General features: G+C 44.8%; 1 protein-coding gene across 1 annotated transcript; it reads right to left on the bottom strand.

The window, feature by feature from the left end:
• Positions 1–4815: 4815 nt before the first annotated feature.
• On the bottom strand, positions 4816–25255 carry LOC137368912 (sialic acid-binding Ig-like lectin 15). Its single transcript, XM_068029196.1, has 6 exons — positions 25117–25255; positions 17760–18158; positions 15617–15985; positions 10135–10518; positions 9305–9328; positions 4816–6856 (listed from the first exon to the last, which is right to left on the bottom strand). Exons 1-5 carry the CDS (start codon positions 25163–25165, stop codon positions 9324–9326), a joined length of 1206 nt encoding a protein of 401 aa, XP_067885297.1. The 5' UTR covers positions 25166–25255; the 3' UTR covers positions 4816–6856; positions 9305–9323.
• Between the last annotated feature and the right edge of the window lie 621 nt (positions 25256–25876).

Here is a 25876-nt window from a genome sequence, read left to right as displayed (position 1 = left end):
ATTCTGACCCCTTGCACTTCCTGATTTTAATCGCTGCACCATTGGCGGCCCTGCCTTCATCTGCCTGGGCCCTAATCTCTGGAATTCCCTCCCTAAACCTCTCCATCTCTCTACCTCTCTCTCCCAATTAATGTTGGGAAAGTTGAAATCACCTAATATAATTACCCAATTATTATTTTTACACTCCTCTGCGAATTGCGCATATATTTGCTCCTCAATTTCCCGCTGACTATCTGGGGGTCTATAATAAACACCTAGCAATGTGGCTGTCCCTTTTTTATTCCTAAACTCTACCCATAAAGCTTCATTTGATGCCCCCTCCAAGATATCATCTCTTCTTACTGCTGTAACTGACTGCTTAACTAATATTGCAATGCCCCCTCCTCTTCTACCCCCTTCTCTGTCTCGCCTGAAGATTCTATATCCCGGGATATTGAGCTGCCAATCCTGCCCCTCCCTCAACCATGTCTCCGTGATGGCTACTATATTACAATTCCACATGTCAATCCTTGCCCTTAACTCACCCGTTTTACCTGTAATACTCCTGGCATTAAAGTAGAGGCCATCCATCCTGGTCTTACTCCCTTGAAACTTACTTCCACTGTATTCCCTCTGACGTGTTTGCTTTCCTGTGTTTAGCTGTGTCCCTATTCTGCTAGGAGTCTGCATCCCCTCCCCCTGCCAAATTAGTTTAAACTCCTCCCAACAGCACTAGCATACCCGCCAGCAAGGATGTTAGTCCCCTTCTGGTTCAGATGTAGACCGTCCCGTTTGTACAGGTCCCACCTTCCCCAGAAACGGTCCCAGTGGTCCAGGAATCAAAAACCCTTCCTCCTGCACCAACTCTTAAGCCACGCATTCATCTGTGCTATTCTCCTATTTCTATACTCGCTAGCACGTGGCACTGGGAATAATCCAGAGATTACAACCTGAGAGGTCCTGCTTTATAGTCTACTGCCTAACTCCCTGAATTCTTGATACAAGACCTCATCCCTCTTTCTACCTCTGTCATTGGTACCAACATGTACCATGACCTCTGCCTTATCACCCTCCCCGTTCAGAATGCCCTGCAGCCGTTCAGTGACATCCTGAACCATGGCACCAGGGAGGCAACACACCATCCTGGAGTCACGTTGACGGCCACAGTAGCGCCTATCTGTTCCCCTGACTACAGAATCCCCTATTACTATTGCTCTTCCTCTCTTTCCCCCTTCCTGTGCAGACAGGCTGCTTGCGGTGCCAGAAGCTTGGCTCTGTCCGCACTCCCTGGAGGAACCAGCTTCATCAGCCTCCAAAATGGTATACCGAGTTGCAAGCAGTACTGCAGGGGACTCCTGAATTACCTGCCTGTTTCTCTTGGACTGCCTGGTGGTCACCCATTCCCTTCCTTCCTCAAGTCCCTTCAGCTGCAATGTGACCACCTCTCTAAACGTGCTATCCACAATGCTCTCAGACTCGCGGATGTTCCACAGTGTTTCCAGCCACTGTTCCAGCTCTGAAACCCAAGCTTCCAGGAGCTGCAGCTGGACACACTTCCTGCACACATGCTGGTCCTGGGGACTGGAAATATTCCCGGATTCCCACATGCAGCAAGAGAAGCAAACCACGGCTTTAAGCTCTCCTGCCATGACTAAACCCTTTAAATTTAAAACTTTAGAAGACTATTATAATAAAAAAAAAATCAACTAAGTCTTGCTAAAACAATGACTTACAATTCAATATAGTTTGAAAAATACCCACCAGGACTTACTCACCAGTCAGCTGTGCTCTTTGGAAACTCTCAGCTCCCCTCACGCTCTTTGACGACAGGTAGCAAATGAAAGGAGCTCCTCGTTCCCTCCTCACAAAACTCCCACTTTCGCACTCTAATGCAGCCCCAAGTCAGTACTCCAGTGCAAACAAAGTCAGCACTGTAAGATGGCTCACTTTTCTACTGTCTGACTCTAGCCCCTGAAAACTGGTTTAAGCCAATTATCTAATTAACAAGGTGCAGCTGCAAGCAGAGCCTGAGTGAACTCTGTTTAAAGCTGGTCTAAAACTCACCTTCTCCAACCCAAACAGCAACTGTTAAGTTAATTTGCTAAATAAAAGAAAGACTGGACTTTAGATAAAACTAACCCTTAATTACCCTCAGTCACAAAACTCCCACTTTAGCACTCCAATGCAGCCCCAAGTCAGCACTCCAGTGCAAACATTGCCCGACTCCATCCCTGTCTCAGCTCATCTGCTGTTGAAACCCTCATCCATGCCTTTATTACCGCTAAACATTATTATTCCAACGCACTCCTGGCTGGTGTCCCTCATTCAACTCTCCGTAAACTTGAGATCATCTGGAATTTTGCTGTCTGTGCTCTAACTCGCTTTCACCCAACATCCCTGTACTCACTGACTTATATTGGCTCCCATTAAGCAGCACCTCAATTTTAAAATTCTCATTCTTGTTTTCAAATCCCTCCATGGTCTCACACCTCCCTATCTCTGTAATCTCCTCCAGCCCCATAACCCTCCAAGATACCTGCGCTCCTCTATTTCTGGCCTTTTTAATTACCCCACCATTGGTGGCTGTGCCTTCAGCTGCCAAGGTCCTAAGCTCTGGAATTACCCCCTACCCCTCTCCACCTCTCTACCTCCCTTTCCCCCTTTAAGATATTCCCTAAAACCTATCTTTATGACCGAGCTTTTGGTCGTGTGTCCTAATATCTCCTTACGTGGCTCTGTGTCATATTCTATTTGATAACACTCCTTGGGATGCTTTATTATTGTAAAGGTGCTACAAAAATGGAAGTTGTTGTTGTAGATTTACAACCGACACAATGTGTCAATGTTACACTGGTAACTAAGTAAACCGCTCAGGTTCAAACCACACATCCTTTCCAACACCAACACCTCCTTTTCCATCTCCATGAGATCGAACCCCCGCACCCCCCCCCCAACCCCCTTCTCTCTGTCCCGCTCTCAGCTGCTGAAACCCTGAGCCACCATTGTGTCGCCTCGCGTCCTGATTTCTCCAGCATCACCCCTTGCTCCCTCCACCCTCTACAGTCTCTAATTCATGCAAGACCGTCAGAGCCTCTCCATGTCCCGCACTAAGTCCCACTTTCCCCTTCCCCCTGCCCTCACTGACCTAAGACTGGATCCGGGTTCATCCCCACCAAGGTTAGACCTAAAAAAGATTATCCCTTTCCATCTTCAAATCCCCCTGTAGTCTTGTTGTCTCACCCATAGCAACGCATCTTTGAGAGGATATTTGGCTTTGGAAGGAGTCCAGCTGATTTTCAGCAGAATGTTACCAGGTCTCTAAGGTTAGATTATGAGAGCGATTATATAAACTAGGCTGCATTCACTGGAATGTAGAAGGTTAAGGGTTGATTTGATGGAAGGATTTTGAAAGGAATTGATAGGATAGAGAGAGAGAAACATTTTCCACTGGTGCGGGAGTCTGGGGCAAGCAATCAGAGCCAGGTCATTCAGGAGAGAAGTTAGGAAACACTTCTTCACATAAAGGGTGGCAGACGTGTGGAACTCTCTCCCAGAATGATACCGTAGATGTTAGCTCAACTAACAATTTCAAATCGGAGATCGATGAATTTTTTGCTAGACAACAGTATGAAAGAATACGGAGCCAAGGTGGGTTGTTGGGGTTTGGAGAAAGATCAGCCATGATCTCATTGAATGGCGGAACAGTCTTGAGGGGCTGAATGGCCTCCTCCTCTTCCTATGCTCCATCTCTGACTCCGTCCTTTTGTGAATTTCCCCCCCAACCTCCCTTCACCCTACTATTAATAGCACATCCTCCACTGATAGACTCTCTGGAATTGCACCCACCCCCCCCCCCCCTCCACCTCCAAAACCCTCTGTCCCCTCCTCTTGTTCATTTCACATGTCAAGTTCCTGGGACTTTGTTTTGTGACATTTAAAGGAGGCTAGTTAAATTTTAGATGTAGCACTGGTATTGGGGAATGCAGTTAACCAATGGGTATCATTTAATAGTGAGAGTATGCTGGGGCAGTGGGATGTTGCAGGTAGGATGGGGGCGGAGTGTTCAAATCTTGGAGAGCAGGAAAAGTTAGTTCCCTCAATGTGGGGCGGTGTTAAATACACCACTCGGTGAGGCACTGAGAGATCGAGACCAGATGTTGGAGAAGCTGGGGTTGTTCTCCTTGGAGCAAAGGAGATTGCAGGAAGATTTGATAGAGGTGTACCAGATTATGGCAGGTTTAGAGAAGGTTGACAAAGAAATGTTCTTCTCATTAGCTGATGGTACAAGGACTAGGGGGACACAGATTTAGGTTTTTGGGATAGAGATGCCGAGGGGATGTGAGGAAGAGCTTTCTTAACTCAGCGAGTGGAAATGACCTCGAACTCACTGCCTACGAAGATGCGGAAGCGGAGACAATGAATGCTTCCAAAAGGAAATTGGATGAGCACTTGAGGGAAATAAACGTGCAGGGTTACGGGGTTATGGGAATGGGACTGGCTGGATAGTTGGACAGAGAGCCGGCGTGAACTCAGTGGGCCAAATGGCCTCCTTCTGTGCCATGAATCTCTGACTTTTCACCACCATCATGAAAAAAAAACACAGATTATCTCGTTATGATCACTGCAGTTTGTGGGAGCTTGCTGTGCACAAATTGACTGATGCGCTTCCGACTTTACAGCACTGGCGACACATCAAAACTACTTCATTGGCTGTAAAGTGCTTTGAGACATCCTGACGTCGTGAAAGGTGCTATAGAAATGCAAGTTTATTCCTTCTTTAAGATCTCCAGAAAAAGATGCCAAGGCTGAAACAAGCCACAAGAAACCACACACGAGAATTCTAAAATATCTTTTATTAATTTGTAGGTGAATCAATTTATTTATTTAGAGATACAGCACTGAAACAGGCCCTTCGGCCCACCAAGTCTATGCCAACCAACAACCACCCATTTATACTAATCCTACAGTAATCCCATAATTCCCTACCACCTCCCTACACTAGGGGCAATTTACAACGGCCAATTTACCTATCACCTGCAAGTCTTTGGCTGTGGGAGGAAACCGGAGCACCCGGCGAAAACCCACACGGTCACCGGGAGAATTTGCAAACTCCGCACAGTAAGTACCCAGAATTGAACCCGGGTCCCTGGAGCTGTGAGGCTGCGGTGCTAACCACTGCGCTGCCCTAAATTTAAGTGACAAAGTGTAAATAGTTTGAAACTATTGGCAGTTCCGTACAACAACAATGCTGACAACTAAATCCTCACCTCACACTGTCTCTCCTGCACCAGTCCCAATCCCCCAGCACAAACTGGACCTGGCAGTAGCAGACTGCATGTAGTTCAGTTGCTGCCAACTCAACCTCAGCTACAGTTTTGAGGCAGCACAGGGGAGCGTTTATGCAGCATTCTAGAGCCCAGGTGCCCCTTTTATCTCCTTTTCTTGAATGAACACAAGTTTGGCTCTGTGATGCGAGGCAGAGTCTGCGGCACAGAGCCAGGCCATTCGGCCCAACTGGTCCATGCTGGGGTGTTAATGCTCCACATGAGCCTCCTCCCACCATACTGCATCTCACCCTACTAACATATCCTTCTATTCCTTCTTTCTCATGTGATTATCTAGCTTCCCCTTAGCAACTCTGCTATTCACCTCAACATCTACTTGTTTTAGCAAGTTCCACACTCTAAACACTCTCTGGGTCAAGAGGTTTCTCCCAAATTTCCTATTCGTGACTTTTTACATTTACAACCTCTTGGTCTGGATACCTCAATGACAGGAAACAAATTCTTTACTTCCATTGAGCCTGTCAATAGTAAACCCTTAACCGTCCTTGTCATCACTCTTGTGTCAAGCTATTTAGTGCCTTTTTGTATTTGTTCTTGGGATGTGAGCATCACTGGCAAAGCCAGCCTTTATTGACACTGACAACGGTATGGCTTGCTAAGCCATTTCAGAAGGCAGTTAAGAGTCAACCATATTGCTATGGATCACATGTAGGCCAGACCAGGTAAGGATGGCAGATTTCCTCCTCTGAAATGCATCAGTGAACAGGATGGGCTTTTACAACAATCCACTAATTTCATGATCATTATTACTGAGACTAGCATTTTATTCCAGATTTATTAATTGAATTTTAAATTCCACCAGATGCTGTGGTGGGATTTAAACTCATGTCTCCGGAGTATTAGTCCAGGCCTCTGGAGTACTAGGCCAGTAACATAACCACTATGCTACCGTTCCCCCTTTATTGAAGGTAGAGTGCCTCCACTGTACCAAAAGTGGCTTCACCAATTATTAACACAATAATTTACAGTCAGACTTTTTCAAAAGTGCAGCTTGATGTTGTAACTCTCAAAGATGTTAAGAGCAACCTGTGTCACGAGTAATTCGAACAAAACTCTTGAAGTTGAGGAGTTCAGATTTTGGGTCCAGGGTTACTGCAATCTTCCTCTCTCTTTCGCTAAAGACAGACAGGTGGCTGTTCTCCTACACAGGCAGTGCTGTTATGGAAAGATACTTCACCAAGTATTAGCACAGAGAATGATGAGAGTAATAATACTGTGCGCTCCACAGTCTGCTTGAAAGATGTCCACTTTAGTTGCAACCAAAAAGAATGGTAAAAATGCAACTAAGTTGTCTAGGAATGGTTTGCAGTAGAAATTGTGTCTTCCATGGTGCGGAATTGCCATGGCAACCAACAGGGTATTATGTTTCTTGGTGTTCCAGGATCCAAACTACAGGCCCCTCAATACACAGAATCATCCCTTCACTATACAAAGAGCTATTGTGCAGTCATGAAATTGGAGGCAAGCTCCCCGAGACTTCAGGACAACTGTGAACACGGACTTTGTTGTAAACGGATGAATCCTTCAGCTGCCTGCCAAGGAAACAAAATCCAGGAGAGTGAGAGTCAGTGATTAAAATAAATACCAGCTGTGCCATCTACAATAAGGCATGACAATAAATTTCAATGCTAACATAGGATCAGGAGTAGGCCGTTCAGCCCCTTGAACCTGCTCTGCCATTCAATTAGATCATGACTGATCTGTATCTCAACTCCATTTTCCCACTGTTGCTTCATATCCCTTGATCCCCTCACCCAACCACAATCAATCTCAGTCTTGAAAACTTCAATGTACCCTCAGCATCCACATTCTTTTGGGGGAAAGAGTTTCAGCTTTTCACTCCCCTTCGTGTGAAAAACGCTTCCTGATTTCGCTCCTGATTGGCCTATTTTACCAGTGTACCCTTTTGTTCCGGACTCCCCCTACCAGAGGAAATAGCTGTCTGCTTTATGAGGAGACAATCGACAGTTTTCAAATGCAAACAGATACAGCCCACAGGTGAGACTGCCATGTGGCATATTGTCTACAAACCCACCAACATACATCAGACCCATGATGGGGTTTGCTGGGACTGAGATTCAGTACAAGAGGTCAGGAGTTTGTTGTGTGACAGACTATACCTGCAGATGATGTGGTTGAGGATGTAGTGACCAAATGATTTCTCCTCTTCACACCGAGGTGCAGAAAACTGGCTGCATTTGTATAGCAGCTTCAATGTAGAAAACATCCCCAAAACAGTTCTCAGATGTGTAAGGAAACAAAAAATGAAGCTGTTTGGAAGGGTGATCAAAAGCTTAGTCAGCGGTAGGTTTTATGAAGAGGTTCAAAGGAGGAGGAGGTGGAGAGATGGAGGGGCTGGCGGTGGGGGAGGAGGAGCCTAGAGGTAACAGTGTGAGGGCTGGAAGAAAAAACAATTCCAGATCATAAAAGTCTATGCACAGCTGCCAGTGGTGGAGAGAAGGGAAGGGAGATACACGAGAGGCCAGCGTCAGAGGCACAGAAAATTTCGGTTTGGAGGGTTTGTAGGGCTGAAGATATAGAGGCCAGGTCATGGAGGAGGGATTTGAACATGAGGATGAGTATTTTAAATGTGAGACACTGGTGGACCAAGAGCCAATGTAAAGCAGAGAACACAAAGCTGATGGGTGAATGGGACTTGCTATGAGTTAGGATACAGATAGCAGAGATTTGGACGAGTTTACGTCTATGGAGGTGGAAGATGGGAGACTGGCTGGAGACTTTGGAATAGTCAAGTCTGGAGGGACAAAGGCTTTGAGAGGCATTGAGCAGTTCATGGTCTGAGATAAGGGTGGAGGGTGATACTGTTATATCAGTGCAAGTAGGTAATTTTGTGATGGGTCGATTGCCTAGTTTTTGATTGAATAGGACGGCAAGTTTGTAAGCAGTCTGGTTCACCCTGAGATGATAGCCGGGGAGTTGTTTGACTAGGTTATAAAGTTTGTGGTAGGAAAACAAAGACAATGGCTTCAGTCTCCTGATGTTTAGGTGGAGGAAAGGACAGTCCTTACAAGACTGGATGTCGGACAAGCTGTCTAACAGCAACAAGGCAGTGGAGAGATTGTGGGAAGTAGTGGACTGGTAGAGCTGGGAGTTGTCAGTGTAATGGGGAAGATGACCCCCCTCCCTCCCCTCCCCCCACTTCTGCAGTCGTGTTGCAAAAGAGAAACTTGAAGATGAGGAAGGGGCGAAGGACAGTCCAATGGAGGACTCTCGAGGTAACAGTGTGAGGGCTGAAGATACTGTGGTGACAATCGGAAACATGGAATCAGGTGAGGGAGCTGGGCAATGGTGTAAAAGGTTGATCGTTGATGGTGTGTTAAATCATGTCAAACGATAAAGAGAAGGTCTGCAATGGAAATTAGAAAACAGATGACGAAATGAAGAAAAGGCATTATATAGCACTTTTCACAACTTCCCAAGGTGCTTTATAGCCAATGAAGTAATTTTGAGGTGTAGTCATTGTTGTAATATAGGAAACACGAAAACCAATTTGCACACAGCAAGATCCCACACACAGCAATGAGATAGATATTGACCAGAAAATCTGTTTTTAGTGATTTTAGTTGAGTGATAAATATTGACCGAACACCAAGGAGAACTCCCCTGCTCTTCTTCAAAATAGTGACTGAGAGGACAGACGGGGCCTCAGTTTAACATCCCATCAGAAAGGCGTTGCCTCTGACAGTGCAGCACTCCCTCAGTACTACACCAGGCACATTAGAATTAGAATTAGAATTAGAACATTACAGCGCAGTACAGGACCTTCGGCCCTCGATGTTGCGCCGAACTGTGAAACCATCTGACCATTAGCCTAGAGAGAAGAAATAAAAACAGGAAAAAAAGGGGAAGGCAAACTAATACTGAGATGCCCTATTGTCAATCACATTCAGGATTGTAAGCTGGTGCGGTCAGACAGGAAATTAACAAAGGGTCATGTTGGGGGGTCACAGGTCACTTACCCTCAGGTTGTACGGTCACTTAATCTGTGGGAAAAAAAACAGAATAGTAAATATTCAACTGTACTTAGTCCAACAGACATTCAGTATTTTCAACTTACTGCACATAAGAGGTATCAATTATATAATATAGAATTTGGAGTTAAAACTATGAATTGTAAGGCCAGAGATCCAACCTGAAAGTTGAGGAATATGCCTAAAATGTTTGAAGGACATTGTAGGTTGGAGAGGTTTCATTTCAGAAATATTATTCATGTACACAGTCCAGAGTCTCCATATTCACGGAAGATGTGGTTTTATTTCCAATATACTCATCAATGCGGCTACTGTTAAAATGGAAATTAAACTTTCCTCAAGTGGAATAAAATGATCCGAAAACCCCACATTCTCCAGGGCCACCATATTGCATCAAGTATTGTCCCTTGTGATGCTACTTTGCATAATTCTCCCATTCACATCAGACCTCTGAAAAGAGATCTACTAGTATATATAAAAGACTAGCTGTCAATTCCAGATTTTTATTTATTAATTCATTAATTGAATGTACCTTTCACCAGCTGTCATGGTGGGATTTGAACCCGTGTCCCCAGGGCATTAGACCTGGGCCTCTGGCTTACTAGCTCTGTGACACCACCACCTCCCCACTATCTTGATATTAGATACAAGTTGACGCTACAGTTTAAAACTTCAGTGTATTCATCACAATCTGGAGAAGCAGCTTTCTCATTTTCAGTCACATTTAGGGTTGACTTTTGTCAATTTGAGAGGTAATTACTTCACTGATTACTTACCCATTCCTGCTTTGATCACAAAGCAGGCAAAGTTGCACATACCTTTTATTTTAATGAAAAGAATGATCCCTGTTATCAGAAGGAGGAGAAATTTAACTAGAGGGATCAGACACAACATCCCGACTATGAAATTCGAGTAGATGGCGTCAACAGTGGAGAAGTGGATCTGACAGACGTCTCTCCCGTGTTCATTTACAGCCACACAGCTGTAGGTCCCTCTCAGTGTTGGGTTAAGAAACTCTCCTACAGTTTGATGTTTGTCCGGCACTCGTGTGACTGTTGCACTGTTGCTGTCCTCAGGCAGTGTATTGTTTTCAGGGTCAATCCATGTGATGTTGGCAGGTGGCTCCCCTTCAACCCTGCACATGATGGTGTCTCCACTTATATTATCATTCACAGCTGACAGTTCCAGGATGGTGGCTGGGGCTTGGGGAAGAAAGAAAGATATGGATAAGTTTTTCTTATTCATTCATGAAATATGGGCGTCACTGGCTAGGCCATTTAATGCCCTCGAGAAGGTGGTGGTGCAGTCCATGTGGTGCAGGTACACACAGAGTGCTGTTAGGAAGGGAAATCGGTAAAACAGAAGACCTGGATTCAGAATGGGCTGTACAGCTCTGTGATTCTTAATCTCAAACCCTACCTGAAGCTTGTTAATGATAAACTCGTGTCAAAGTTAAATAACATGCTCGCATCTACACTCTCCATTCAGATAAAAATTTCACCTGTCTCTCAGGAGTAGGTTCAATTTGGTGAAACTCATTTCATGAAGGATAAATTGGAGTTAGTGGGAGCGAGGGTGGGCTGTTGGTGAATAGCAGAGATTCATCAGAATGAAACCAGGACTTAAAGGGGTACATTTTGAGGACAGGTTGCATAAACACGGGTTGTATTCGCTTGGCTTTAGAATTTTAATTGAATTGTTTAAAATAGTAAAACGATTCAATAGAGTAGGTACAGAAACTATTTGGAGGAGCCCAGAATAAGAGGATATTATCTTAAAACTCAGGAGTGAAATCAGGAAGCACGTTTACACACAGAGAGGAGTAGAAATCTGCAATCGTCTCCTCAGCTGGAGCTATCAAGACTCAGATTGATAGCGTTTTGTTGGGTAAGAAGTTGAAGCAAAGGCGGGTATTTGAGGTAGAGATCAGCCATGATCTAATTGAACAGTGGAGCAGGCTTGAGGGGCTGGATAGCTTCTTCCTGTTCCTAATATTCCTTGTCCTGTTAACGTCTTTAACTTGGAGTCTTCTTTACATCTCCATTATTCTGCAAGTTGTTTCTAATCTCGAATCCTGCCTGAGGCCTGTTAATTATATGACAGGGTCCAAACTGACTAACACTCGCATCTACACTATCCAGTCAACTAAACATTTCACATTCAATAGGGTCTTCTCGCCTTCAATGTTCAAAGTAGTGAATCTCATTTCATAATTGAAGGGTCAGAGGTCCAGGGGATCACCCTGGTCATTCTTCACTGAACCCCTGCCAGTAATATCCATGCCCTGTCAAAGACGGTGCTAAATCCACCCAAATCCCCTCAAGCTGCACTCCAATACTCCACTAGCCTTGTTGTGATAATGATTCCCATTGGCTGGATGCCTTCTGTGATGACCAACAAGCATCTTTCTGTTTGTACTTTGACTCGAGGCTGTTCCTCCATTCTGCCCATGTCTTTCATCCTTTATAACTCTACATTAATCTATATTTAAAATCCATTTGGATAATCCATTAGCCCATTTTACTTTGAACATCATTAGCCCACCATCTGGATGCACAGCATGACATCAGCTTAAAAATAGTAGAGAAGTGACCTCTATGAATAAGGAATAAGCATAGTGGTTATGTTACTTGGCTAGTAATCCAGAGGCCTGGACTAATGATCAGGAGCTATGCATTCAAATCCTGCTATGGCAGATGGGAATTTAAATTCAATTAAATAAAATCTGTAATAAAAAACTAGTCTCGGTAATGGTGACCATGATGTGGTAAAAACCCATCTGGTTCACTAATGTCCTTTAGGGGAGGATTTTTAAAATATATATTCTTACATGGGTTGTGGGCATTGCTGGCAAGACCAGCATTTTTTTGCCTGTCCCTAAAATTGCCCTTGAGAAGGTGGCGATGAGCTGCCTTCTTGAACCACTGTAGTCCATGTGGTGCAGGTACATCTACAGTGCTATTAGGGAGGGAGTTCCAGTGAAGGAACGGCAATATATTTCCAAGTCAGGATGGTGTGTGACTTGGAGGGGAACTTGCAGGTGGTGGTGTTCGCATTCATCTGCTGCCCTTGTCCTTCTAGGTGGTAGAGGTCGAGGGTTTGGAAGGTGCTGTTAGAGGAGTCTTGGTGAGTAGCTGAAATGCATCTTGTAGATGGTACACACTGCTGCCATTGTGCGTCGGTGGTGGAGGGAATGAAGGTTGAAGCTGGTGGATGGTGTGCTAATCAAGCGGGCTGCTTTATCCTGGATGGTGTTGAGCTTCCTGAGTGTTGTTGGAGCCGCACTCAGCCAGAGTTTTCCATCACACTCCTGACTTGTGCCTTGTAGATGGTGGACAGGCTTTGGGGAGTCAGGAGGTGAGGTACTCGCCGCAGGATTCCCAGCCTCTGACCTGCTCTTGTAGTCACAGTATTTATGTGGCTACTCCAGTTCAGTTTCTGGTCAATGGTAACACCCAGGCTGTTGATAATGGGGGATTCAGTGATCGTAATGCCATTGAATGTCATGGGGAGATGGTTGGATTCTTTCTTATTGGAGATGGTCGTTGCCTGGCACTTGTGTGGCACGAATGTTTCTTGCCACGCATTATATCTCGTAAAGTCTAGGGCTTTAAGGCTTCCAGGTCCTTCATTGCTGGTAAGTAAACAATGGGTGAGATGATTCAGATATCATTTAAGAGGCTGCTAGCTGGGGTATTGCATGCACCATTGTACAAGCACGGTGAGGCAGAGATCACATCAATAGGATAGGCAATTAGTGCTGGCCTAGCCAGCGACGCCCACATCCTGTGAACGAAAAGAAAAAATGGGGAAAGCAATGGTTCTGAAAACATTGTGGTCTAGAAATCACAGTGGAAAAAGCAAGAGTGAATCAGAGTCCTCTGCGATTTCACTCAGTTAAAATAAATAGGTTAGCACCAGGTGAAAGTCGTGACTAGAGAAATGTCAGATGCTGGTAATGGAGGATGGGTGCACCAGAGACACTGGGAGTGGAGGAGGTTCGTTTTCGTGAGGATCCCCTATCGGTATACGGCCGAGAGGGGGGAGGGGTGGTCTGCACCCCGAGGATCTCCCCACCTTTCTCCTTCACATTAACAAGCCAACATAGTCTTCTGTTCTTTAACACATTTTCCATGCTTCCCTTGTCCCCTGCTATTCTGTTGTCACCATTCTCAACTTCTGTCTGGACCCACCTTTTGTTTCTTTACTTGTCCCATTACTGCACACATTTGCCGTGCCCCAAGGAATCATAGAATGGAATCATAGAATGCTGACAACACAGAAGGAGACCATTCAGACCATCATGTCTGTGCTGGCTCTCTGCAAGATCAACTCACCGAGTCCCACTCCCCTGCCTTTTATCTGTAGCCCTGCAAACCTTTTCTCTGCTGATAATTATCCAATTCTCATAGAAACATAGAAAATAGGAGCAGGTGTAGGCCATTTGGCCCTTCAGGCCTGCTCCGCCATTCAAAAAAGACCATGGCTGATTGTCCAATTCAGTACCCTGTTCCCACTTTATCCCCATATCCCTTGATCCCTTTGGCATTAAGAAATATATCTATCTCCTTCTTGAATATATTTAATGACTTGGCCTCCACTGCCTTCTGCAATAGAGAATTCCACAGGTTCACTACCCTCTGAGTGAAGAAATTTCTCCTCATCTCAGTTCTAAATGGCATAACCTGTATCCTGAGACTGTGACCCCTGGTTCTGGACTCCCCAGCCATTGGGAACATCCTCCCTGCATCTAGCCTGTCTAGTCCTGTTAGAATTTTATAGGTTTCTATGAGATCCCCTCTCATTCTTCTAAACTCCAGTGAATATAGGCCTAGTCAACCCAATCTCTCCTCATACGTCAATCCTGCCATCCCGGGAATCAGCCTAATAAATCTTCTTTGCACTCCCTCCATGGCAAGAACATCCTTCCTCAGATAAGGAGACCAAAATTGCACACAATACTCCAGATGTGGTATCACCAAGGCCCTGTATAACTGCAGTAAGACATCCTTGCTCCTGTACTCTCTTTTGAAGCCATCATCCCCTTTGCCATTAAGTCTCTCCTGCCTCCCACCCTATCACAAACAACACCCCCTCCACACCCCTGCCAAGCCCCCAACTTTTTTTCCCTGGCTCTGCACTTGCTTAAAAGCTGTTAATCCCTAATATCTCCGAGTCTGATGAAAGGCCACAGACTTGAAACATTAACTCTGTTTTTCCCTGCACAGATGCGGGCAGACCTGTTGGGTACTTCCAGCATTTTCTGCTTTTATTTCAGATTTCCAGCATCTGCAGTATTTTACTTTTGCCTTAAGAAATTGTTTACTAATATCACCGATAGTAATCGATAAGCAGATTCAATAAAACTTCTGAATGGGAATTGGATAGATAGTTGAAAGGGAAAAACATTGCAGGGCTATGGGGAAAGAGCAGGGGAGTGCGTTACAACTCAGATAGGCAGGCAGCGAAGGATAGAACTGGAGACATGTCTGTATACACTTAAAAATGTTTATTCACAGAGATACACATTTAACCTAGTGCATCTCCAGCCACATTGAAACCACGTTTTCAGCCCGCTCCTATATATATATGTGTACGAGTACAGATGAGTTCACAATTAATGTCCACCCACTAAATACAATTAAACACCCAATTAATACACAATTAAGAGAGTAGGACCAATTGGATAGCTTTTTCAAAGAGCCAGCTCAGACATTACAGGCCAAATAGCCTCTTCTCTGCTGTGTCAATCTTTGCTTATTTTGTCTTAGCCCACAGTGTCTCCATTCACTCCCTCCACCATCGACACACAGTGGCAGCAGTGTGCACCATCTACAAGATGCTCTGTAGCAACTCACTAAGGCTCCTTCGACAGCACCTTCCAAATCCGCGACCTCTACCACCTAGAAAGACAAGGGCAGCAGATGCATGGGAACACCACCAGCTGCAAGTTTCCCTCCATGCCACATACCATCCTGAATAGGAACTATATCGCTGTTCCTTCACTGTCGCTGGGTCAAAATCCTGGAACTCCCTTCCTAACAGCACTGTGGGTGTACCTACCCCACATGGACTGCAGCGGTTCAAAAAGGCAGCTCACCACCACCTTCTCAAGGGCAATTAGGGATGGGCAATAAATGCTGGCCTGGGCAGCGACGCCCACATCCTGAGAATGAACTTTAAAAAAAAAATCAAAATCATTCAATGACTGGAGGACAAGATATACAGCTATATAGACCTGATATAGAGGTATTGAAAAGTTACATTTTCCTGTTATCATTGGCATTGATGTTTCCTTACCGACAACCTGTAGTTTCACAACATCCTGCGTCACATTTTCCCCTCCCCCATTCTTGACGTGTACATGACAGAAGTAGTCACTGGAGTCATTCAGCTGCAGGTCCCTCATCCGTATGGAGGCATTTCCTTGGGTTGGGTTTCCGATCAGTTCAAACCGATTGTCTTCATTTACAATAATTGGGTCAGTATAGTAAGAACCAGGATCGAAGGAACGAGTGTGATTAAAAACAGTGGACTCTTTGTGTGGATTCTCCTTCATCCAGAGGACAGTGATGGAGGTCAGATACAAGTCAGGGGGATTGAAGGTGCAGGACAATGTAACAGAATCTCTCTTCTTCCCAGACACTGGCCACATATTCTTCTCATCAGCTGAGATAGAGAAGGGTTTTAAAGAATGTTTATTATTCAGTAACACAGTATATGGGGACAGTTTACATTATGTATGTGTGTGTAGCAATATTCACTGAAACAGAAAGTGAGGCATCTTTACAACAGATAAAAGAAAGACTTGCATTTCTATAGCACCTCTCACATCCTTGAGATGTCCCAAAGCGCTTTACAGCCAATGAGGTATTTTTGAAGTGTAGTCACTGTTGAAATGTAGGAAATACAATTTGCAGACAGCAAGTTCCCACAAACAACAATGTGATGATGAGCAGATAATCTATTTTTATTGATGTTGATTGAGGGATAAATATTGGCCAGGACAGCAAGGATAACTCCCCAGTTCTTCTTCGAAATAGTGGCATGGGATGTTTTACATTCACCTGAGGAGACAGCCAGGGCCTCAGTTTAAATTCTCATCTGAAAGATGGCACCTCCAACACTGCAGTACTCCCTCAGTATGGCACTGGGATGGTCAGTCTAGATTATGGGCACAACTCCCTCAAGTGGGTCTTGAACCCACAACCTTCAAACTCAGAGGCAAGAGTGCTAAGCCACAGCTGACACAGAAGATGATGTGAGATTTAATTGAGGTTCTTTTAGAACATAAGAAATAGGAGCAGGAGTAGGCCATACAATTCCTCACGTCTTCACCATTCATTTAGATCATGGCTAAACAGTTACATCAAATCCACCTTCCCAAACTATCCCCATATCTTTTGATTCCCTTAAAGTCCAAAAATCTATTGATCTCAGTCTTGAATATACTCAATGACTGAACAACCCCAGCTCTCTGCATCGAGAATTCCAAAGATTCACAATCCTCCTCATCTCAGTCCTAAATAATCGACGCCTTATCTGGTGACTCTGACTTTGAGTTCTCGACTCTGCAACCAGGGGAAACAGCCCCTTAGCATCTACTCTGTCAATCCCTCTAAGAATTAGAGGAAGTTTAGAAGAATGAGGGGTGATCTCATTGAAAATTACAAAATTCTCACAGGGCTTGACAGGGTTGATGCAGGAAGGATGTTTCTCCTGGCTGGGGGTCGGGAACCAGGGAACTGAGATGAGGAGGAATATCTTCACTCATAAGGTGGTGAATCTTTGGAATTCTCTACCCCAGAGGGCTGTGGAGGCTCAGTTGTTGAGTATATTCAAGACAGAGATCGATAGATTTCTAGATATTAAAGGTATCAGGGGACATGGGAATAATGCGTGGAAATGGCATTGAGGTAGAAGATCAGTCATGATCTAGTTGAATGGCGGAGCAGGCTCGAGGGGCCGAATGGCCTACTCCTGCTGCTATTTCCTATGTTCCTAATTTTATACTTTTCAATGAGATCACCGCTCATTTATCACAAATCCAGAGAATATAGGCCCATTCTCAATCTTTTCCTTGGGATCTTTTACTTTCAAATGACAGGACAGATGGGCCTCAGTTTAACATCTCATCTGAAAGATGACACCAAAGCGACAGAAGGAGAGATTAGGACAGGGGACCAAAAGCTTGGTCAATGTGGGCAGTGCACACGATGGGGGGGTGGGGTGGGAGGGGGGGGTTGTTTTCAGGGGCTGGATATACACGAGAAGGAAAAGGTTACAGGACTATGGAGTGAGAGCAAGGGAGTGGGACTAATTGGATGGCTCAATCAAAGAGCCGGCACAAATATGATGGAACGAATGGCTTCCTTCTGTGTTGCATGATTTTCTGACTGCAATCGTTGACAATCTGATTTTCCAACTTTAGACAAATGCTCACCTGCTACCACAAGAATTGTTTGAATCGAGCTTTGGGATGTTTCATTGGAATAGTCCTTCAGATCCACAAGACAAATATATTGCTGATAGTTATCACGTAGAGTCAGCTGGTTGATGATGATGGAAGCATCATTTTCCCTCAGGTTCCCCATCACTCGGTAACGCTTGTCTACATTCTGGTGGATCAGATTCTCAAAGCCAATGATCTGCGAGTTTAGCGACAGATAATTTGTGCAACTAAAAAGCACCATATTTCTCCCCTTTTCTTTCCATGTGAGGGTGATGTTGCCTTTATATCCACAGTGAGGGTGAGTGAACTTGCAGAACAGAACAGCAGGCTTCCCTTCCCTACCTGTCACCCTGTCTGGGCTCTCCATGGTCCAGCCATGTTTACTGAGACCTGTGGGGCAGAACAACATATTGCAAAAAAGCACAGAAATTAGTAAAAGATCCTCCAACCTTCTCATCAAACTTCACGTGGTGCATTTTCTGAAATACGATGCACTGCAGCATCTCACCAGCACCTTCCAAACGCCTGACTCTACCACCTAGAATGATAAGGACAGCAGCTGCATGGGAACACCACTACCTCCTAGTTCTCCTCCAAGTCGCACATCATCCCGACTTGGGTCATGTATCACTGTTCTTACACCATCGTTGGGTTAAAATCCTGGAACTCCCTTCCTAATAGCACTGTGGATTTACCTACCCCGCATGGACTGCAGCGGTTCAAGAAGGCAGCTCACCACCACCTTATCAAGGGCAAATAGGGATGGGCAATAAATGCTGGCACTCACATCCCATGAAAGAATTTTTAAAAAACAGTGTAGGGGCAGTTTTCTGACTCCACACTCCTAGCTCGTAAGCACCAATGGTCGGGTAGTTGTGTGCTGTACCAAACTTTCCAGGCTCCTGCTCTCCTGAGACACTATTAGGCCCTTTGCTCATTTTACTCATATCATCTAAAGTACTAAACATGGTTATGATGAGGAAAAAACGATTATTGCAGCAAAAATATAAGTAACAATGCACATCACAATCTCTCTAATCTACAGCCATGAAGCAGAGCTCACATGTGTTAACTGTAGTATTGAGTTTGACTCCAGCTGCGGTAACTGTGATCAGTTCCAGGCAGTTCACTTCGGGAAGGATATAATAACCTGGGAGAGAGTGCAGCACAGATTCACCAGAATGATACGGGGGCTCAAAGAGATGAAGTAAGAGGATGCTTTGCACAGACTAGGCTCGTATTTCCTCGAGTATAGAAGTCTAAGGGGTGATCTAATTAATTTGATTAAAGGAGTAGATGGAGAGAAACTATTTCGTCTGGTGGGAGAGACTAGAACAAAAGGGCAAAACCTTAAAATTACAGCTAAGCCATTCAGGAGTCATAGAGTTATACAGCACAGAAACATGCCCTTCAGCCCATCCTGTCCATGCCGGCCATCAAGCGCCTATCTGTTCTCTTCCCATTTTCCAGTCTTTCACGTGAAGGGCAGTGAGAAACTGGAAGTCTCTCCCCAAAAAGCTGTTGAGGCTGGGGGGGGTTAATTGAAAATTTCTAAACTGAGATTGATTGTTTTTTGTCAGGCAAGGGTATTAAGGGTTACAGAACCAAGGCAGGTAACTGGAGTTAAGTTACAAGTCCGTCATGATCTTGTTGAATGGCAGAAATTGGTCAAGGGGCTGAATGGCCTCCACTTGTTCCTAGGTTGCTACGTTATAACATCTTATGGGCAAACACTACTCCTAATAATATATCCTTACAGTATAGGTTTACTCAGTTTATTTACATGTGTAGCCAGAAGGAGAAAGGGGCAGGAGAAAAAGGGTCACAGAATCACAGAATAGTTACAGCAGAGTAGGAGGCCATTCTGCCCATCGTGTCTACACTGGCTCCCCGAGTGAGTATTTCACCTAATGCCATTCCCCTGCCTTCTCCCCATAACCCTGCACATTCTTCCTTTTCATGTAACAGTCTAATTCCCTTTTGAATGCCTTAATTGAACCTGCCTCCACCACACTCTCAAGCAATGCATTCCAGACCTTAATCACTCACTGTGTGAACAAGTTTTTCCTCATGTCACTTTTGCTTCTTTTACCAAATACTTTAATTCAGTGCCCTCTCGTTCTCGATCCTTTCACTAGTGCGAACAGTTTCTCTCTATCTACTCTGTCCAGACTCCTCATGATTTTGAATACCTCTATCAAATCACCTTTCAGCCTTCTCTTCTCTAAGGAAAACAGTCCTAACTTCTCCAATCTATCTTCATAACTGAAGTTCCTCATCCCTGGAACCATTCTCGTCAATCTTTTCTGCACTCTCTCCAATGCACTCACGTCTTTCCTAAAGTGCGGTGCCCAGAACTGGACGCAATACTCCAGCTGAGGCCGAACTAGCGTCTTATACAAGTTTAACATAACCTCCTTGCTCTTGTATGCTATGCCCCTATCAATGAAGCCCAGGATACTTTATTATTTATACTTTATTAACTACTCTCTCAACCTGTCCTGCCACCTTCAATGACTTATGCACATATACACCCAGGCCCCTCTGCTCTTGCAGATGATAGGGAAAAGATGAGTAAAGGAGTGCAGCAAGAAAGAAAGAGAAAGGGAGGAGCGAGAGAGAGGCAAGGAGGGAAAGGAGAGATAAATAAACAGAAAGCAGAGATGGAAAGGAAAGAGAAAAGAGGAGAGAAGAGAAAAAGGGAGAAAGAGAAATTGATAATGAGAAAACAAGAGGCAACAAAAAAGAATGTGAAAGAAAAGAGAGATAGAGCGAGAGAGACAAAGAAAGAGGTGGAGAATGAAAGGGAAATAAAGTGAAAGAAAATAGTGATAAAGAGTGAAATAGTAAGAGACAGACAGAAAAACAGAGACAGAGAGACACGGACAGAGAGAGAGAGACAGGGAGAGAGTGACAGAGACAGAAAGTGAGGAACAGAAAGAGAAAGAGAGGGACAGAGAGAGTGAGAGAGATAAAGAGAGTGAGAGAGAGAGGTAAAGAGTGAGGCAGAGGCAGACAGAGAGGGAGAAAGAGATAGGTATAGAAACAGATAGAATGAGAGAGAAAAAGAGTGTGAGAGGACTCAGAATAAGGAAGAATACAAAAAGTTTTAAGAGTAAGGACATGATGGAGAGTCCATATTTTTTGCTAAAACTTGGAATCTATATTTTTAAAAAGTAAGAAAAAAAGACTTAATGAACATTGAAACATCTGGAGATAGCTGAACTTTATGGTTGCTTTAAAAGAAAAAGCAGGGTCAACGAGAGGTTCCGGGTTTTGACCAGTAAACAAACACTGGAAGCCATGTGATTTCAAGGAAACCAGCAGGGGGTTTGGCCTAAGAGCTACCCTCTGTTGTGACAAGAGAAAATTTATGATTGCCATGGGACTTGCTTAGAAAACCTCAGTTTCACTTTGAACTGTTAAAAGAAGCTGGGTTTTGGACTAAAAGCAGGCAATTGGAATTTGAGATGGACCTGCCAGGAGATCAGAAAAAGAACCAGACAGACATTACCTCTTTGTAAAGAATGCTTGGTCTTGCAAAGCAAAAGTTTGTATGAAGTGGTACTGTTTCCTCCTGTATTTTGAAGAAACCCTGAATATTTGCAGAAATCTTGCATCTTTAAAAAGACTTTTGCATCGAATGTGAGAACTGATACCTGTTGCTACACCCCGATGGAAGACCTAAAGAAGCCTTCTACAGTTGAATGTTTTTGAACGCCTACCCAACTCAAACTGTTCATCAACCTCACCTGGAAAGACTTTGAGTGGCATCCAACTATTTGACTTTGGGACGCCTTGACAAACCAAAGAACTTCCTTCCAGATCATTGCAATCTAAGATTTTTTTATTCCTTTTATTCCTTTGAAACAGCTGTAAACAAAAATCCTTTTTTTTTAGTTTACCGGTTTTTGGATATATGTGCATGTGCGTGAGGGCTAGGGGAAAAATAAGGAGCTTTAATATCTTGATTCACATATATATTTACTTCATTATTGGTTAAGGTTTGGTTTTATAATAAACGGATAATTTTGTTGGTTATTAAAGAAACCTGGTTGGATTGCTTTATTCTGGGGATAAATAGATGATCTAATTGGCTGTTTTGGTAAGTGGGAAAATGTATTGATATTCTGTGAGCTGCGGAGAAGTGGGAGAAGTGCACTCCTCCTGCTCAGTCGTAACAGGGAGAAAGTGAGAACAGTTGGATTTCCACGGATTTACAAGACGGTTGTGAATGTCAAGTTGGAGTTGGTCCCTGTGATGAAGGTAGTTAGGGTTTTTGTCTGATGGAGTGTCTCAGTAGACAGGGAGAGTGGGATCGGACTGGATAAAGTACCTTTGTCATTGAGCCTATCTGGTGATCTTGTCAATACCTCCGAGCTTGCATTCACTCCAACCGATTATTGATGCGAGTGGAGCTGCTTCTGATTTTAAACCCATCCCATGCTCCCCATATTTGGTCCACAAACACTCTTTTAGAGGGTCTGGAGTTAACTAACCCAGTGCACGATCCTGTAACCTTCAGCCTCATTCCAAATCGCCTATTCACCCAGTTTCATTCCTTTCGGAGGATTTAATAGACCCGGTCGAGTTGTTTTTATTTTTGCTGGGTATCTGTTGTCCCTATCCGTTACTCTGGGGAATCTTCTGTTCTCCCCTGAGACCTGTTGATTTGTACAGCTTCCCTGTTAGTTCCACTTTCCCAGTCCATGTTCAATGGTCTGTTCACATTGTTAGTGTCTGTGTCCCTTTGCATCTCCATCGAGCCTCTCTCAATCTTTTCTCCAGTGACAATTAGCTGGGTTTCTCCAGGCTCAGTCGTTCACGGGCTTGGGGGTTGGGCGAGCAATAGAGGGGGATTATTGGAGGTCATGTGAAAAAACCTCCTGGAATACGTCGGCTCGGAGTTGGCGAGTCCTAATTGTGCAACTCGGCTCATCCAAAAACCCTGTACATTGAAGCCCATCCTGCAAGCTGCCATCCCGCTGTGCCCATCACTGGCAATGTTCTACTTCATGGCCCAGGGGCAGGTGCAATGCATGGGCAGTGGACTACACCTGGCATCAGTATCACCCCTCACAGTAATACTTTGACAGGCTCGTTGTCAATGATGGTCTCATCTTCTGACTACTGTGTCCATCCAAAGCACCAAGACCTGCCCCTCTCTCCCCTTCTAATCCAGGCCAGCCGAGTGGGTCCCAATTTTGGAAGTGATTCATTTTGGTAGGAAGAATGAGGAGAGGCAATATAAACCAAATGGTACAATTCTAAAGAGAGTTCAGGAACAGAAAGACTTGGGGGTGTATGTACACAAATTTTTGAAGGTGGCTGGACAAGTTGAGAAGGCTGGTAAAAAGGTATATGGGATCCTTGGCTTTAGGGATAGATGAATAGAGTTCAAAAGCAAGAAGGTTATGTTAAATCTTTAGAAAAACACTGGCTCAGCCTCAGCTGGAGTACTGTGACAATTCTGTTCAGTACACTTTAGGAAGGATGTAAGGCCTTGAAGGGGGTGCAGAAATTATTTACTAGAATTATTGAATTATAGAACAGTTACAGCACCTTGCTCTACGGCAGCAAGGCCTGGACAACGTATGTCAGCCAAGAGCGACGTCTCAATTCATTCCATCTTCACTGCCTCCGGAGAATACTTGGCATCAGGTGGCAGGACCGTATCTCCAACACAGAAGTCCTCGAGGCGGCCAACATCCCCAGCTTATACACACTACTGAGTCAGCGGCGCTTGAGATGGCTTGGCCATGTGAGCCGCATGGAAGATGGCAGGATCCCCAAGGACACATTGTACAGCGAGCTCGTCACTGGTATCAGACCTACCGGCCGTCCATGGCTCCGCTTTAAAGACGTCTGCAAACGCGACATGAAATCCTGTGACATTGATCACAAGTCGTGGGAGTCAGTTGCCAGCGATCGCCAGAGCTGGCGGGCAGCCATAAAGGCAGGGCTAAAATGTGGCGAGTCGAAGAGACTTAGCAGTTGGCAGGAAAAAAGACAGAAGTGCAAGGGGAGAGCCAACTGTGTAACAGCCCCGACAATCAAATTTTATCTGCAGCACCTGTAGAAGAGTCTGTCACTGTAGAATTGGCCTTTATAGCCACTCCAGGCGCTGCTCCACAAACCACTGACCACCTCCAGGTGCTTACCCATTGTCTCTCGAGACAAGGAGGCCAAAGAAGAACAGCACAGAAGGAGGCCATTCAGCCCATCTTGTCTGTGCTGGATCTCTGTGAAAATAACTCAGCTAGTCCCACTCTTTTTTTATTCTTTCATAGTACGTGAGCATTGCATTGCCCATCCCTGTTTGCCCTTGAGAAGGTGGTGGTGATCTGCCTTCTTGAACCGCTGCAGTCCTTGGGATGCTATTAGGAAGGGAGTTCCAGGATTTTGATCCAGTGACAGTGAAGGAACGGCGATGTTGTGCGGCTTGGAGGGGAACTTGCAGGTGGTGGTGTTCCCATGCATCTGCTGCCCTTGTCCTTCTAGTTGGTAGAGGTCGCGGGTTTGGAAGGTGCTTCTAAAGAGGACAACTGTCCTGTTCCTGGCACGAATATCAGCTAACATCTTCGCTCAAAGAGTAGGAGAATGTGGAACTCACTACTGGAACAGTTGAGGCGAATAGTATAGATGCATTTAATGGGAAACTACATAAGCACGGCAGGGAGAAAGGAATAGAAGAACATGGTGATAGAATGAGATGAAGAGTGATGAGAGGAGACTCATGTGGAGCATAAAAGCCAGAATAGACCAGCTGGGCCGAATGGCCTGTTTCTGTGCTGTTGACTCTATTGCCATACTATGTAATATCAGGACAATAAGAGCAATTAGGGATGGGCAATAAATGCTGGCCTCGCGACGCCCACATCCCATAAACGAATTTTAAAAAAGGATCAATTCTGTGGCCACCCTAGACTGTACAGTTCAGCTATTCCCTAGACAAGCTCAGTAAACCGCAATCATTGACTGCCCCATTTTTCTTTGACTTGTTATGAAACAAAATAAGAAGAATTTGGTTTGTTATTAATCCATCAGACAATTGAAGGACAAAGAGCTTTTGACACTCAACAATGAACCTTGACTTCCTCCCAAGTACAGTAAAGAATTCATGAGGGTGACGAGATGCTTAGTCACTCTTGAAGCCAGTCACCTTCAGAAGGGACTTAACTGAGTAAACGAGACGGTGATAACTAAGCGGTCGGCACTCGCACACATCTGACATTAACATGCTCACAATTTACTGGTAAACTAGAGCGACAGGGTCAATCTCTGGCCATTTACAACAAATTGAAATGGGAAAGAGATAAATTGCTGCTTTCCATTCCAAGATTCTCACCTCCAGTGCAGATAACCTGGGTGAAGGCACATAGCAAGATGGCCAGCATAGTCCTGCTGAGTCCCTCAGTCTTCAGTCCCCCTTCTGTCGGATGAAGCTGCTCAGCACTGAAATTGATCCTGAACTGCTTCCCTTTGCTTCCTCTGTGCAGTCAGTGTTAAAACTCCACCCACAGCCAGACACTTTAACTCTTTGACTGCCAGTCCAAAGATCGAACCATTTCTTAGCAGGGCCTGAAAGAGGTGATGCTAAAGAGTGGACGCCAGACATCGGGGTATGCTTTGGAGTCGCTTCCAGGGTGTAAAGCTGGCATTACAGATGCTATGCAAACCTCCCCCCGGCCAGCGCCCCCCGCACCCCCCCCCCCATTATAGAAACTGCTCAGAAACAGGCCATTCTGCCCATCTGGTCCATGCTGGTGTTTATGCTGCACATGAGTCTCCTCCCATCACTCTTCATCTCATCCTATCAACATATCCTTCTATTCCTTTCTCCCTGCTGTGCTTATGTAGTTTCACATTAAACGCATCAATGCCATGTGTCTCAACTACTCCATGGGATAGCGAGTTCCACATTCTCACCACTCTGGGTAAAGATGTTTGCTGATATCCAGTGCTAGGAACAGTACAGTTACATAGAATATACAGCACAGAAACAGACCATTCAGCCCAACAGCTCTATGCCAGAGTTTACTCTCCCCCCAGCTCCCCCTTCATCTAACCCGATGAAAATATCCTTTGATTCCTCTCTCCCTCATGTG

Source organism: Heterodontus francisci, chromosome 4 (genome assembly GCF_036365525.1).
Source record: "Heterodontus francisci isolate sHetFra1 chromosome 4, sHetFra1.hap1, whole genome shotgun sequence".
Lineage (NCBI taxonomy): Eukaryota > Metazoa > Chordata > Chondrichthyes > Heterodontiformes > Heterodontidae > Heterodontus > Heterodontus francisci.
The sequence above is the reverse complement of the archived record's forward strand: the minus strand, read 5'-3'. Positions and strand labels throughout refer to the sequence as shown.